Source organism: Varroa jacobsoni, unplaced genomic scaffold, assembly GCF_002532875.2.
Source record: "Varroa jacobsoni isolate VJ856 unplaced genomic scaffold, vjacob_1.0 scaffold_160, whole genome shotgun sequence".
NCBI classification, from domain to species: domain Eukaryota; kingdom Metazoa; phylum Arthropoda; class Arachnida; order Mesostigmata; family Varroidae; genus Varroa; species Varroa jacobsoni.
The window spans coordinates 5,732-22,788 of record NW_019213062.1 but is presented as its reverse complement, the minus strand read 5'-3'; the positions used below and the strand labels follow the sequence as shown (position 1 = coordinate 22,788).

The window sequence follows — 17,057 nt, the reverse complement described above, 5'->3', positions numbered from 1 at the left end:
CTGATATATATATATAGGCTATTTTTACAGAAATTATACTATAATACAATGACAAAATTTACTTTTCATGTTACCACTTTTTTCCACTACACTGTCTATGTCCCGTTTAGCAGCGTCTTTACGTTCTGCTGATCTAGCATCGTGACACGCCTTGTCATCGTCACATCGTTTTGGTCATTCTTAAAACGGGACACGTTCACGTTACCTGAACAAAGAGCACGGAAGACTGTTCCATGCAACCGCTGTGTGAAGTTTCACGCAGCGATCGGCTTCCGCCCAGCGTTGTTGCCGTTGTTAGCTCCAACAACCATCATGCACGTGCTGGCCTACTGATACAGACCAGATAAAGAGTCGTCACCCCCTTACATACATACCTTAATACAGGCAAAAATCAGTCGAGGCTGTAGCTGACGTCACTTACCGGCGATACTAATCAAGTTCGTGTGGCGCATTTGACTTTCCGCGGGACCAAGCAAACAGTGGCAATGGAATTTTTTGAATTGTTACCTCTCGGCCAGTCAGTTTCATCAATCAGTATTCGTTATATGACCGCTTTTCACGTCAGCTTCGGCGCACTGTCTGCCGTTGACGATGCCAGTTGATGATAACTTCTGCGATTCCGTCCCATCAGATATGCCGGCCCGACCTTCATCAACAGAAGTGCAACAGAAACGTCTTCTGCCGGTTATTGTGTCCGGGTTCACTTGTAAGGCCACATTCGTCACTTGCAAGGCCCATTCGTGGGCATTTTTACCGTTGGCCTCATATCCAATATATCTATCCAGACGTTTTTTATTGATGTAATGCCATCTAAAATCAATTTTTTGGAACTAAAATCGTATGCTACAGTGCGTGACCGGATGGTCTGTGTAATAATATAAAAGCAGTGATACTGGTAATAACAAAAATGCAGAAATATATGACTTACCTGTTATTATGTTTCTTCTCCTTGTCTGTACGGGGTATTTTTAGGTTGAAATTTTAAGGTCACAATCTATTTAGAAAATGGTCTTTGACAGGTGAAATAATACGAAATATTTATACAACATGTTCTTCTTTATTAACGGGTTACTTTTTACAATTATTGCTTGCAAGGAATATTCTGGTAGGGCAAATTATCACATATACGTTTCGTACGCGCTATTTCGAGCATGTTAACATGTTTAGCACGACTGTAATGGTAATTAATTCCGTTATTTAACGTAGCGCTAATTCGAGATCACAAAACCTTATGTAAACGTCAAAGTTAGTGATTAGATGAAAATAAACAATGTGTAGCACGTTGAATATATCGCCGGATGCGTCACATTTTTTGAAGAAAACTAAACAATGCATTTTTTAAAACATTATAAAAAATCGGAGAAATACAGTAAGGCCCAACTTACGTAGAAGACCTTAGCAGTGAAGTTAGGTGTGTATAATGAATTAGACCTTAATTTCCATAACGAATACTATTCTTGGCTTAATAAAAAATTGCAATGCGTAAGCATGGGAATAAAAGGACCCATTATAAAATTCATTATAGAGGGCAAAAATGCCGTATTAATGATTTGTGTGTCGACTGAATCACGTTTATTGTGCAGCTTGTGGGACCGAAAAAGGGTAAAAAATTAAAAAAAAGAAGATATTTAGACCGATTCAAACTCTGTGGTCGTGAAGGTTAAACCCAAAAAACTCAATACAATAACTCCAAATTATTTGTCCGTTTAATGCATTCGTTATGGCAGAACCAACTGACAGTTTACAAAGACAACTGTGGCACACCTGGGGATAAAAATTAATAGGGCATGATTTCCACGCCACCTGTATATAGCTGAGGTTGCGCCATTAAAACTGTGCCTTGGGGCACTCAGCAACAGAAAGTACGTAGGTTATCGTGTGAGTCATCCGATCGTGAACGGAAGTGTCAACTTATTAAGTAGGCATTGATTTGGCTACCTATGCACTTGTCCACCTTCAACCCACGGAACGTTCTATAAACGCAGTATCGGCAGTATAAATGGATGAATCGTAATCGATGCCGTGAAAGGCTGTACAATGCTTAAGAAACGTACCCGAAACGTGCATCCTTGCTTATCGTTGAGTGCACGCAAAATGACTTTTCCGAAGTATTAATCCTCACCGTACAAATCAAGTAACTCGATAAATTGCTTGAGGTGATCGAGAATAAGCTTTTCTAGAACAGACCAAACAGTTCACTTTATAATTTTCGACTTTGTTCCTACTTCTTTTTGAAACACTGGAATTGAAAATGCGAATGCACTTTATTAATCGCATACGATTTTTTAGATATATGAAAAAAAAGATTTAGCAACACGGTTGGCTTCGTTTTAAAAAAAATCATACCGATGCGACAAGTGGTTCCCGTCATTAAAGCTGCGTTTCGGCCTAAACAATCTAAGTTTTATCTACGATCTTATGGCATGAGGTTTGCATAAGCTAGTAATAAGGGGACTTAGGCACGAGTAAGAACAGATTTTTGTCAGCGTTGCCCTAACCTGCAGAAACATGCGCACAGTAATTACGCGATGCACGTCATTCGTCCGTAACCATCAGATGAAGCAATCACACCGTAGCTAAGCGCAGGCACATGTAGGACTGCCATTTTTTTGCATATCGACATAAAAAGGATAAGCAACAATGGAAGCTGGTTGAGCCTAAAACACGACATCTGGCAGTGGGCTTATGTCCCATGTCAGTTCGTTGATTATTTACTAGAATATAATTGTTTTCGCGTAAATTTTGTTCTCCTAATTACAAGGTTCTACGATAAGGGTTAAACACAGTAATTACAAAGTCAAAGCCGTTTCAATCGCCCTTAATATCCACGAAATCTTCTGCTACATTTCTATTGAGAATTAATCAAACTTTTGCTATTATATTGAATTTGTTTATAATCAGCCGTCTTTAGCTGCCGATTGGCTCACTGTGGTGAGCTAAATTAGAACAGCATATGATTCGTTATGGTTTCAATCTGGTTCAGACAACATTTTGATTAAAACATACTTCGTAAGGGAATTTAGGTAGTCTGCTTGTGAGTTTCGCATCAAGATCTGATATAAACCGTTTGAAAGGTTTGTTTACGTTCTCAGAGGTCATCTTTTTTAATTTCTTGTGACGGATAGTTCTTGTAATACACCAATGCTCGTAGGATCTATTTCCGCCATAAGACTGACTGTGCTTCGCTTGAAAATCAAAAGTACAATGTCAAATTCACGAGGTTAGTCATGTATTGATGGTAAGTGTTTTCTCTACCCGGCGATGATCTCTAACGAGATCAGTTGACAATTATTTTTAACCTTGGCTGTCTCACACTATTACAGTCAACAATAATAGTACCAGACTGTTACTTATGTGAAAATTAAGTGTCCTGATACTGATCTCAACACTTACATCAAGTGCCCTTTGTCACACAATTACTATATATATATATATATATATATATATATGTCTTTTTTTAAACTTATATATATAAGTTATATAGGTACTAGACATTCACAGTGAACCATATAGGGTACCTTCTCACTCACCAATTGTGGAAGACCATCAAATCTAAGGTGCAAGACCACATATTCATCTATTGAATCGGTGGCTCATGGCAATATGTACCCCGTTAACCGGAGCGGAATGATGCGTCCATACATTGTTAAAGCACCTAGACGACTCTTTAGCGATAAGTCGACATCCCGCACGACGCTGGCACCTAAGATGTAGCTCATACCGTAAGCATTGTTGGCAATTTTAATTTTACCGATCGTGCTTAAGCACCTTCGACTTTGTCATACGGTAGGTTTCGACACACGGTAGTGATTACAAAATTGGTCAATATTACAATTGTTACAACAAGGTTGTAAAATTCGTGGAGAAATTAACTTGTTAGCGAAAAAACGGTCTTATTAAGTTCGGTTTTATGTGCACTGTATCTTCAACACCAGAATATACGAACTATTACGTCGAGCCTATTTCTTTTGTTAATATTATTATATTTAGAAGGATAAGCAAATATGTGAAATCGAAACAGGCCTCAGAAAGACTTTTGTCCTGAAGTGTTTGATCAGAGAGTCAAATCTACTATAACCGTACAACGGCATCATGGTGTATTAAAATTATACTCACACGCCAACAAGGCATGTTATGATTAAGTAGATATATCCCATTCAATATTTGAGGGACTAGATCTGCCGATTACGTTGGCATTAATAGGTCCAGCAATGATAGGCGTATGGGTGCAATTCGGAATTTCTCACTCTAAATAAATGAAGTTAATGGTCATATTTATTATGCTTGAGTGTGTATGTATATATATAAACGGGGCCTTTAGACGACACCGAATGCTACGCTGGGTAGACAGGTTTAAAAAGCAAACGATAATTCAGATCCCAGTTTCCTCTAAGGCGGAGCAGTTATCTCCTTGTAGCCGCCGATCATCTGTTACTTGTCATTACTACGGAGCGCAACTCATGGTCCTCTACGCCCGTTTCACTTAACTGATAAATCAATCTTGAAGGTCTTACAGAGATGAAGCGACTGGACACGTCTTTTGAGCCTTGTAATTATACCCTAAACTAATGTTTTGTGTTTTACGCCCAAAACAGAATTAGCACAATGCCGGACAGTCAAGCGTCAGTACCCTGCAAACCTGTCGTGTTCAACATCTTTACTTGTCTCTCAATCGACAATGGATGTCTTGTCGCATAGGATTGATTCGTTATTCGCATATGATTTTCGATGCAAAGAACGGTTACTGCTTAAAGGCAGTAATAAGCTTGTGTGGCATAGCTACGGGTAAGAACATTTGTTTGCGGTAATTAAAAGGACTAATCTAAAGCGCGCGTTCGAATGCGGCGGATTTGGCAGTTTACAAGGTGACGCACAGTTCATTATATTACACCTTAAACGTCGCTGCACTAGTGAAACCGAAAATTGGTTGTTTAACCCTTTTTTTTAATAGAGTCCTTCAGCTCAATATAATAAATACAAGAGAAACATAATTCTTCTACGATGTGATCTTCGCAACCGCTGGCATTTTCCTACCTTTTCTCTTGTGCCGAAGCATTTTCTTTTTTTCTCTTTGAGATCTCTTCAAATACCCTCTCGTTTGCCAATACCATCCCTAATTAGACGCTACAATTGACTGCAGTCGGCTACCAGATGTCGGCGGTGAATTTTTCTAAAAACTAACGATGTCTATGGCTCTAAACGTACCCAAAAAAAACAGTCATGTGCTGTACGAAGCGGTGGCACATTCATCTTTTACCAGATAATCTTTCGCGCAATTTTCAGGTCGGCCCCACTATTGATAAGACACTTGCATTACCTTGGTGTTCTATATTTGGCTGATACTAAAAACAACAATAACACAATATTATTTGACCTGTTTCTTGTCGATACATAGGTAAAATAACAGCAACAAAACATAACGTGTATGACAAGAGCGCAAGCTTGATGCGCCGGTGCTAGGTTCCGATGTCAACATTTGCCGACGCGAATCGAGCAAAAACCGAGATTTAGTTAATAATTTAGTAACGATCTCAATTCAAGCCATCTAGAACCTATTACGATTTATTTTCACAGTGACCTTCAGAAAGCAATACGTCGTTTCATTTGCATTATATAGAATTAAGCATTGGTATATCGTGTGTGATGGGAACACGAGTACGACGTCTATGACTGCCACATCATAGGTGCATTTTTTTGCAGGATCGACAGCTCCTAGAGTAGACGATAGATGTTGCATTAAGCATATCCGCAAAGTTTACAACCCCGTCTGTCTAACAGCAAAAATTTATCCTGCCCTGTCCATTGCAAATTGAAAAGATGTAGAGACGAATCGGGAGATTCGTCTCTACATCTTTCTCCACATCACCTTACTATAATCTAGTAGTAAAAAGATGATTGTTATTGTATAGGATGTCGAGACCGAATGGCTGCTGCTGTATAACTCTTAAGGTGCGGCATGACATCACAGATCGGACTGCTTCTGGGAATTATAACCGAAGTTCATTGTTTTTCCAGAAACCAATTCCAAGCTTGTTGCATATAACTCAAATGACTAAGTAAGTTACATTTGGACGTTTTACAAATTTTCAACAGTTGATACATAGCTTTCCAAAAAAAAGTTATTTTTCCCCAGTTCATGTGGATTTTTTGCATGTTTAGCATGTAGATAATTTCTCAGCACATGCTCCCTTTACCAGCGTATCTTTAGCGCAGCTCGGCCTGCACACGCAACTAATTACAAACATGCTTGATGCTTGAGATGGTACCATCATACGTATAAGCTTCTCCTCCTGTTAGGGTATAGTAGACTCATTAATACTATTACTACTAGGTTTCAAACTCGAGCGCGATTGAATATAGACTTCATGCAGTGCCACGCATTTAGAGTTGACTTCCACTGGTTAGCAAACCTTCAGATTTAAATTCTAGAAATGGACGTCATGTATTATATATTTGTTATGAATATCTAGTGATATTATCCGCAACTATCTCATCTTACCATACGAGCAATGTCTAGTAGACGGCTAACAAACTCTGTCTTTAACAACACGCTAAAGCTATTAGTAGAAATTACAAAGATAAGTCGCATGTGGCACCTCTACCCACAACAGAATGCGATTCGTTCACCACGATAAATGCTATGGGCCTAATCAGATAAAAATTTCCCACTGAATTATTCACACGCATACACATAGACATGCACACACACAGGTACATCTACACAAAGCAAAACGATACTTGCCTTTAAAAAACTTTCAACAACCGCTATATCAAGATTGCTACGCAACGTCATCGGGGAGTCGACGTCTAAATAGTCATAGGCTAACAACAAACGCCTATTTTGCTAAGCAATGACTTTTTTACGGAATAGAAGTCATTTGCGAACCGAGCGTATCAGCCGGATCACTTTGCTGTGAGCTTGCACAATCAAAAGAATCCTTAATTCCTCCTTAAAATCACCAGTTGCTGTGTTGTGCTATTCGACCGATGGCTGCAAACTGCGAATTGCGTTCAGCACGCAAGCATCGCTTCGCCTTCGAACCGCTAAGGATTTCAGGCCTTCGTCGTTGTCGTCTTTTCTTCCTTCTCCCTGCGACCCTTCACCCTTTCTCTACTGCAACAACAACAAAAACGAAAAAAGAAATAGTTTATAGAAAAAGAAGTTGCCGCTTTGATCTTCTTCGGCTTTTTCTTGCATGCGGAAACTCTAGCAGATCTAGCAACAGCAGAAAACCATGACTGCTGCTGTTGTTATGTTTTGAGTAGCCGGTGTCGCAGGTCTTCAGGAGCTGTCGCAGGGCTGCAGGGGCTGTTGCAGGGCTGCGGTGGCTGTCACAGTATGATGCTGCGCCCGTTTTTTTTCGAGGAATAACAGTCTTCAGTCTGGCCGAACACCGCTGCAGTCGCAGCTGGAGTTACTGCTCCGGATGCCCCCACTATCGCTGCCACCAGCGCTGGTAGGCCGAACGCTTGTGAATGCCCAATTATGCCTCAAAAGTTCGTTAGCAACTTCTTCCGATTCGAACGAGTCAGCGAATGAATAAGCAGCTGAAAGAGACGAGGAAAAGCGCGAGCTGCTGCGTCTTCGAGTGAACGGCTCGTAGCAGCTATTACAACGTCTGATTCAGCAGCAACATCGCAACGTCGAAAAGAAGCCCGACGGCGCCTTGACCAAGCTTCCAAAACGACCCACCCACCATGCGTTTGTCGTTTGGCAAACGGTTGCGAGCTAGACGGATGAACTGTGTTGTCAGCGTGAGAGAATCTGTAAGGGTGGAGAAGACTGTCTGTGCGTTATTTTTTAACTACGTTCGTGCGTACGCGTATGTGTGTGTGTATATATGAGTTTATCTGTTCACAACAATGACGGAGCAGAAATGATACCGATAAAAGCAGTAGTATTAATCATACAGCAACAGTGGCGTCACTGCTCCCGCTGTCGCCTGATCACCAGTTGCCGCTAGATAACGAGAAGGCTCGGTTATCAGAAGCCAGGCATATTTGCTCCGATAGAGATCTTGGTGAACGTCTATTATAACTTCCGTAACGCACAGTCTACGATATCAGCCGTTGCTTCATAGACATTATCGTTATTGTCAATGTTGACCCTCATCGCCAGAAGCAGCCGCAATAGCCGCGGCTGCCAGGGATCAGCGGATGTCAATTGTCACCTCCTGCTGATCATATTCAGCTAGCATGGCCATCGATGTCAGCAGCCATATAAGGTGGGGCAGGGAAATGTTATTATACAACAGTCAGGCGCTCAGACATTCATACAGTTTGACGTCGCTCCGGAGCGATGGGTCCAGCGGCTCTGAGAGTCGACCCGATAAGGCGAAAAATTCGTTTATATGGCATGTGTTAATATCGTCTTACTTGCGTTATGGCTATCCACCGCCTAATACTGGGATCCTTGCAACTACTGTATTCTCACTGTTATCGATCTACATTGCGAGCGTTGAACTTTTTCTAGGGGCCCTCATTGCTGCTACTAGGAAATTTATATAGTTAATTTTTATATGATAAGAAACGTCTATAAGATAATTAAGTAAATAATGATAATACGCTACATTCACACTTGTAGCTATAGTTAACGCCAATATCATAATCAGTTGGGTCATTTACAGGGAAGTGTAGAGTGAGGCGACATTTTGCCACGTTCAAACGACAAACAGCTACGTGCGACCATTTGTGGCCTTTTTAGAAGCACGTATATATGTAGAAGGTTGTTTTCTTTTGACAAGGAGTTGGAGTGTCGTATCGATGATGACATATATTAGGACAACGGTTGCGGTCAGGTCATGTTGCAAGGCCTGTCTACGTTGCAAACGTTTGTAAGCGTCATAGTGATGGATGAGTCCGTCGAGGCTCGGTGACTAATGAAAACTATTTGGACACGATGATCACATTCAGCCGACACGTTTCGGATACACTTATAATTCTTACAGAAGTTAAACTGACCATTTAATAGGGTGCAAGGAAATCACTGAGGTGGCATATTTACTTCCAGATCTATTTCAGTTGCTATGTTGCTTATATTTAAACGGGTTAACTCATGGATAACTACGACGTAAAGCAACTGAATCCAACGGCGCTACGGGAATATATATATATGGAAACTAGGGGCAGATGTTTTTTATTTGGCCAAAAATTTAACATAATGATGGCGATCATTTAATCGTTTAATACAACTTTGTATCATCCGATCTCGGTCGTTTAAATATAGGTCGTTATTACGCAGATGACCACTGTGCTATTGTTCCACGAGCATCTTGATAGACGACAATGAGATCTGTGAGCGCGGGGGGGGGGGGGGGAGCGTTCATTAATGCGGGTGGCAACAAGCTAACCCAGATATCACTGCAAGCTACCGATTATAGATTATCATAGTACGCGTTAATAGGCAAGTTGCAATCATACTTGAGAAAGACGTATGCAACTGTTTACGACGGGGTACCGGACGAAGGATTTATCAAGTCTTCGTATAATATGCATTTGAACATTGTTCCAATCTTCTGTACGCATCGATGCCATGACTAAATGATAAAGATTTAGGGTGACGTAATACGCAATAGCAGGTGATTATAAATTTTCATTAGCGCAACGATAACGTAACTTGGCACAACATTTAAAAGTAGCTTTCTTTTGAATTGAATGCACCAGCAGATGACTAGTTGGGGCTTGAAGGATGATTAAATCCGCTGAGAAATCTTTGAAGCATTACACATACAATACCAAGATGTCTAAAATTACCAGTGATGAAGATGTCAAGACAAAATGTTTAAGACAATTATCAGATTATAGTAAATTACTAATTATTCTGTCATCCATATATATATACATATATATGGTACATTGACAAATACTTCTGTTATCTTCGTAGAGTGATAAGTGCTCAGTTACAAAGGTACGCTTGTATTGCTGCTTTATTTGTATCTATGTAACATAATAGATGAGCACTTTATAGATATAATAGTAGAAAAAACAAAATTAGTTTATACTGTAAACATTATTGTTTGTTTATTACCCAACCATTTTGTTTTTTCTAGTTTAACTCAATCACTCGCTGTGGCACATAAGTGCTTATATTTTATCCCTCATTTAGTTACAACGCCGCCCTAATCATAGTTCAATAAAATCATTAAAACTCGTTCTTCAGCTACTGCAGTTAAACGACTGCTTTCTGTTCCTTGTTTTTTGCCTTTGTTACCTTCATAACAGTCCTTATTAATCATCGCCTTATACAATACTTCCTTCGTTTTATCCCATATTATATATATATATTTATATATATCTATATATACGATCTCTATAACATCTTGCCGTCGCAACTCTGACTGTACGTTGCTCATTTTCACGATCGTGCTCTTCCTTGCATTTACATGTTAGTAGTTTATCTTTTTTGTAGGTTACTTTCATTTATATATATATATATATATATATATATATGCACCGTATAAACACGAACAACATTTGATCAATGATCTTTACATTGCCGCAAGGTCATTATGCCAGCCTGGCGTTTACTTTTCAGATCTTATAAGAAGCGGTCGTTAACCGTTACTCTGTTTCCTCGAACTTGTGAAAATAATGCTGTCAATGCAGCTTTCTCCTGGGCTGCGGTCGCGGAGCTTCGTTGAAACTCCTCTCTAAGGAAGACCTCCCCACTATCAAATCCGTATGCTGCTAACACCAGTATGTTTTAGTAGCTCCAATCCGATTTTAGCGGCTCTTGTTATCACTATCTATCTGGTTCATATGGTCAATTGTGACGTATTTTCGCTAATGTATCTTTATATGCATTTTGCTAGTACATTTGCACGTAGCTGACTATATCATCATACTAACTGCTAGCGAATCGGTGCTCCCCTGTCGTCGTAATTTCCTTCACTAGAGACGTCGTCGGCCGTCACCTACTCTCGTCATTAGGAGCTTGCCACTCGAACTTTTCCGCCATCTGCCATTGCTGACTTCGTTTTCCCACTTTACACTCTTTTAGTGTGGCTACATTCGGTGTAGTCGTACTGGGCTTATCAAGACAACGGCCGGTATTGACATGTCGGATCTGCTTCGTACCCTGGTCAAACATCCACATCTGGTTTCCGCCCATGTTGTGGCAGCGTATGAGTTTCACCGGGCCAGATGGAAGTGAGGCGTCCATGCAAGCGTCGTCCGCCATAATCTGCTGTCGTCTCGTATAAGCGAACACCTGATTGCCGCCAAGACCATGGCATTTGCCCATGTAGAGGACGTCGCCGCTTTTCTTGCCGTACGTGTCGAGGCACATTTCGCTGTCAAGATTTTTGATCTCGCCAAGATGGTAGTAATCGAGAGGCATATGCGATTCCGGATAGATATTCTCGAGGTACCATCGGAAACTCTTACACTTCAGCCTTTCGCGCAATTTCTTTCGTGAGGTAGTGTCGCCGCGATCAATCTTCTTTGCATGTGGATTAATCGAAAAATAAAAATCTTTCCATTCGTCTAGCCAGACATCGGCTAATCGGGCATTGTTGTGATTTACAATCTTGCCAGTGCCTCCAGGAAAGGTGTACGGTGTACTCTTTCTGAAGACGTGTCCAACATGTGAGCATGTCACAATCTCCAGGGTTCCGCCGCACATCCAAATTCGAAACGACATTTCGAGGTTTTCACCGCCCCAAATATCCATGCCTTCGTCATAGCGGCCCAGCTTTTCAAAATACGCCCTATCGATGGAGAACAGGCCACCGGCCATTGTGGGCGTTCGAACGGGCTGAGTGCGGTCTCCCCCGCGTCGGTCGTTTTCCCGCTGTGGAACCCGATACCAGCGAAAATTAAGTTTCCAGTTAAAACCGCCCCACGTCATGTCCGAGGCCTGAATATACTGAAAATTTTCATCTGAGATAACGTCAATAATAGGGCAAACGACACGTGTCGGATCTTCCGCGATGCGGGCGAGCAACGGCTCTAACCAGCCTTCGGTGCATTCGCAGTGCGCATCTAAAAATGTGATTACCTGTCCGATGACAGATTGGGCGCCGAGCAATCGCGCACGTATAAGACCCGATCGGGTTCCTGTCCGAAGCACGTGAACAGGAACGGGCAATTTAGTGACATATTCCTCAAGGCGCTTACCCAGATGGTCAAATTCCGACGCGTCATCTACAAGAATAATTTCAGCCAATAATTCACGCGGCGACAAGTTAATTATCGAGTGGACGGTACGAAGGAGCGTACTCCACGCCTCGTTATGAAATACAATGACAACTGAGGTTGTTGGCAAACGAGAGGGGTAGATTTTATCACGGCAACCTGGTAACCGCATGTCCGGTAACGACCTGTTGAGGGCGATTCGCTCAGACGCTAGCAGATTAAACTGGTTAATTTTAAACTTCTCCTTTCTAAGGTTCTCCTCTTCGGGTGGTATCTGTACAGCTTTGCCATTCTCGCCCGGCCAATGGGAAGGATTTTTACCAAAGCTTACAGGTGACCACTGAACGAAGAGCGAGTGAGGTTCGGCTTCGGGCTTCAGCACGGAAGTGAACTTCGGTAACTTATCTAGACATTCGGAACCTCGGCATTCACTGCTGTACAAAAAGAGTAGAGCCGCAATGACAAACCACACCAGCGATGTTAACAGGATCACCCGGCAGGTGTGCAGTCGAAGTACGCGTAATCCGAGCATTCTGGCGCAGCTAATGTGTACAAAGTTTCCTCTCTCTCGCTTTCTCTCTCTGTTATATATGAAGACAAAATGATACAATAGGTTAAAAACTAATGTATACGGTATCCTTAAAAATACTAACTATATCCTTTTAGCATACCACTTATGTTCGTCGAACACTTCTAAGTGATTGCTATGACAGGTAATCACTTCCTTTTCGTTAGATAATATTATAAAAGCTACATCACTAAATACACTCTGACAACTTTTCACGCCATGCGATGCATCGACAGGGTTCTCTACTTGAAACACGTTTGTCGCTTCGAACTTCTAGCTTCAGTCAAGGCTTGCAGTTATAAAATACGAATTCAAAGTACACGAAGAAAATGCGGTGGATAAGAGAGCAGTTATCATCGTCGCCCTTCGATGGTTATCCCGTGACGAAAAATCTCTCAGTCGATGCCCACAAAAAGGATAGACAATTATCATTGCGAGGCGCTTTTGATTGATGAAGAAAACGTTAAAAATATTTTTGGTCTTAACAGTAGCGCAATAACAGCAGTAGTTATAGAGATCACAGAATTACACATACTACGACGACGGTTTGCTACAATGTAAAGATCTACGGAACTATATTATTCTATTAATTCAAATTAAAGTCACATCTGAGTTGCAGCAGCACTCCATTGTCGATATGTCCATTTAAGTCACATCAATAGACACGATAGCAGCATCGATCAAGATGATCGGATACGTGATTAAAACAGAGTCCGGGGGGGGTCGACTGGTGTGCAGGCTGACTGCCTGGCAGTGAAGCTCATTGGCAGAACAGAGGGCCAGCCTCTGTCACATTTTGGCTAGTTAGGCGACAGTGACACCCGTCGTGTTCTTACAGCGAGCGCACATCGCAAATGGAGGCCAGATTACAGTTGCAGCTCTAGCCGTTCATGTAGTCTTTTGCTGCTAGCTTGTAGAATCTCCTACTAGAGCTGGTGGCTCTCGACCAGATTTACAGAAGGGGCACGCACAACCCTTTAGCGTCGCACTCCACGCACTCTGCTACTATTCCGTTGATTCGCCGTGTTAGTTTGCTATTATCTGCTTTGCCAACACCAGCAGGTGAAGTGGTGGCCATCAACGTCAGCATAGCCAACGTACGACTACAACTGTCACGACTAGCGGCAAGTCGAACTGTCTAGGGACATCTATGAAAAATGCGCGGAACTTGGATAGCGCGGAATAAACAGAATATGTCCACAGTGGAAACACTTGTAAGGGAGAGGCGTATTCTGTCTAGGAAAGGGACATCGATAAATAGAGAATGAGGAAGAAAAATAGGCCTCTTAGACTTTTTTTTGTTAAACAAGTACAGAATAGTAATAATAATAATTTGAACTGTTTATTTCCTAAAATAATATACAAAAAAAGTCTTATCGTTGGTAGAGCTGTTGGTAGCTTATGTTGATGAATATCGGGGAGGAATGTGTCGCTTCTTATTATTGTCTGGTCATCTACTCAGACAATTGTCCTTTGTTGTGGAGCCACCCAAGCTCGACTCAAACAGTGGCATAACTAGAACCCAGTTCCAGCCAAACCAGCTCCACGGCTGTTCACCGCGTAATCGACGGATGTAAATAATAACACAGAATGGATACACGCACCTATAGAACAGACAGGACACCGTTGAGAGTTCCAATCAGGATTTGTACAACAAATTGTGGCCGCATCTTTGTTTTTGCGTAGTGGAATTATTGTGGAAATAGTGGGAAGTATTGCCAAGGTGAGTACCGCATAAGCCACAACTAGACAAGGGATTTTTTTTAATATTCGATATGCTTGATTGAAGTCCATTAATTACAGACCTCTGTTTTGATTTGATCAGAAATTTGATTTGATGTTTAGATACGATTAGCTACGATAGGTGAGAAGTGCTGACTTCGTAACAACTGCTTTTTTTTTCGTATAGAAAAAATACTAAAAATATCTGCCATCGATGCAGTGGGGTTTCTGAATCTTAAGTCAAGCTGAATATTGTAGTAAATACTGCTTGTATGCAAAGGTATTAAAGGAGTACTGCATTTCCTGTTTTCGAACCGAAGTATTAAGAACTGCAAAATGTTGAATGCAGTAAAGTAAACAAACAAATGAAATACTGAATGGATAATTTTTTATAATATGAATGGAGTAAGTGCCTCATTCACTGATTTTACCCTCAGATGTCGGCGGATATTCCCAACCCAAGAGAAGTTATTCAACTTTTGGACGTTCTCGAATGTACATCGAATTTTCATAAACTGTCAGAAGAATTTCGATTACGATTTCCTGATCCGAAAGAGTATTTTAAGGTAAGAGAAATGCGGCTAAAGTACAATTCAGTTTATCGTTGGTAGGAAACTCTGTTAGGAAACGTTGTGAATATTTAATATTAATATTTATAAGTTCGCAACAGGCAGTAAAGTTGTTGATGACTATTTATATTACATATATTATATATCATTTTCTATATTGAATAAATGATGAAAAAGATCAAGCATAAATAAAGAGAAAAGCAGACCTTATTGTTCGTGAATTAGAGTTTTTAGGTTCTTTCTTGATGGCCTAATCTGCAGTAGGTTTACAATAGGTAGGTTATAGCGTGTTTTAAACACTAGTAGGTTAATAACGTATTTTGGTAGTAATAGTAAATTATTCGCACACTTGATCAATACAGCTAAATTTACCATTCTTAACACAATATATGACTGTATTTTTGTGTAATTTTGGCTATTAAGAGTATGTAATGCCATACTTGGTATCTACAAGTATTATACTTGTTTATTTTAGTGTTTCAAGGTGTGAAAATACATATCCGTTTACTGATAAGCTAATTGTATTGCACGATCGCTGTTTCACTAATTTCTATTATAAACAATTGATGCGCAATGGAAAAAAGCACAGATCTAACTGTACAGCGAATTTTTAGCAACTCCGTATCTGCTGCTTGGCGACTGGTGGAGCAGCATCACTTAGCCTCACAGTCAAAAATCGCGATTTGTTTTATGAACACTTTTACTTATCATGCGACCAAAGCTACATGACTATGATCATACAGCCATATTACTTGCCTTCTATCTTGCATCAGCTTACGGCAAGATGACTGCTCTGCACGAAAACTATATGCAATGCAGAGTAATCATCTGTATCTATCTATCATCGTTCTCCACGTACATTTTTAAGAGAGAAACGAACACGCTTTGTTCCTATCACTAGGTGTGCAGCGGACTAAGTCACCTTCTTCAGGGAAGTGATTTGCTTGATGGTGCCGCGCAAGAGCTCCGGGCGGCCTTTCTCATTTATGATGCATTCAGGTATTCATTGGAAAATGCTTGTTCTTAAATACGTACGTGCATTTTTTCCATCCATTCTTTATGTGTTACTATATGACTAAGAGGTATGCAATTTAAAAAAAGCATATCACCAGCTGATTCTATCTCTGGTGTATTTACTTTTTTTTAAGTATGTAGTTTTTTTTTACATATGTAGCCAAAGTTTCAGAAAGCAAATATTATTTAAGTATTTAGAACTTAGGTTTTGGGAATTATTTCGATTGGACCGGTTTTGAACTTTAGGCTATCTACGACATCCCATCTTACAGAGTGTAGGCAAATTTTTATCCTTTGTTTCTAATTTTATCTAACAGGGAAGGTAGGCCACACGAAAACCCGTTCCTGAGCTTATTGATTAAGCTTCTACACCCGTCTGAACAGGGAACTAAAGCGGGCCCTGGCTCATTGGCTCGTTTAACTCCACAGGCTCGTTGGTTTTTTTCACATTTGCTCGGCTCCCCAAGAGATTCTGGTTCTACGAAAGCATTGCTTATGATGACGGCCGAAGAAGTTCTAGCTAAACTACCTACGGAATGCGATACTGTTTGTGATACGAGTAATCTTCAGGTTTGTTTTCTATCTTGCCTTAATCAGCGAAATTCCTACTATCTACTTCCATATCACAAGAAAAATCAGACGTTTATTTATCAGAATGGGAGCTCCTTGGTTGCCCCTGTTCTTCTACTTGCTAATAGCTAATCGTATTGATCGCCTTGAAGCCAAACTTAAAGAAAACATTTTTGTTTTCTTATTTTAAATTAATATTACTCTATTGAATTGATGGGCCTTCTGCCATTTTTCCGGTAATGCAATAATCCCATCACTGTGTTTTCTAAGCGAAGGGATGCAACAAGTTATTTTCACATATCCATATTGAAACCAAATTAGCGCCGTTGTTGGAGTTCTGTGGGATCCGAAGCAAATAACAGTTTGATGCTATAAGATTCGGGCTGTAAGGCAATTGTGTTAAAATTTTCTGTCCAAGTTTTCTCGGTTTCTACTGGGCAGCTAGTTGTATGTGGTCTGTCATCGCTACGGCGGAAGAC

The 17,057-nt window shown here is 40.6% G+C and overlaps 2 protein-coding genes across 2 annotated transcripts in view; one reads left to right on the top strand and one right to left on the bottom strand.

Annotated features, from left to right (window-relative positions):
• Positions 1-9,994: 9,994 nt before the first annotated feature.
• Pgant5 (polypeptide N-acetylgalactosaminyltransferase 5) lies at positions 9,995-13,837 on the bottom strand. Its single transcript, XM_022850857.2, has 2 exons — positions 13,310-13,837; positions 9,995-12,716 (listed from the first exon to the last, which is right to left on the bottom strand). The coding sequence occupies exon 2, from the start codon at positions 12,665-12,667 to the stop codon at positions 10,910-10,912; it is 1,758 nt and encodes a 585-aa protein (XP_022706592.1). The 5' UTR covers positions 12,668-12,716; positions 13,310-13,837; the 3' UTR covers positions 9,995-10,909.
• A 184-nt stretch (positions 13,838-14,021) lies between these two features.
• The window catches only part of Not11 (CCR4-NOT transcription complex subunit 11), a 6,456-nt gene continuing 3,420 nt past the window's right edge, over positions 14,022-17,057 (top strand). Inside the window, exons 1-4 of the mRNA XM_022850868.2 lie at positions 14,022-14,426; positions 14,863-14,991; positions 15,896-15,993; positions 16,326-16,578. Coding sequence (XP_022706603.1) covers positions 14,863-14,991; positions 15,896-15,993; positions 16,326-16,578 — 480 coding nt within the window. The 5' untranslated portion in view covers positions 14,022-14,426. The remainder of the gene's footprint in view (positions 14,427-14,862; positions 14,992-15,895; positions 15,994-16,325; positions 16,579-17,057) is intronic.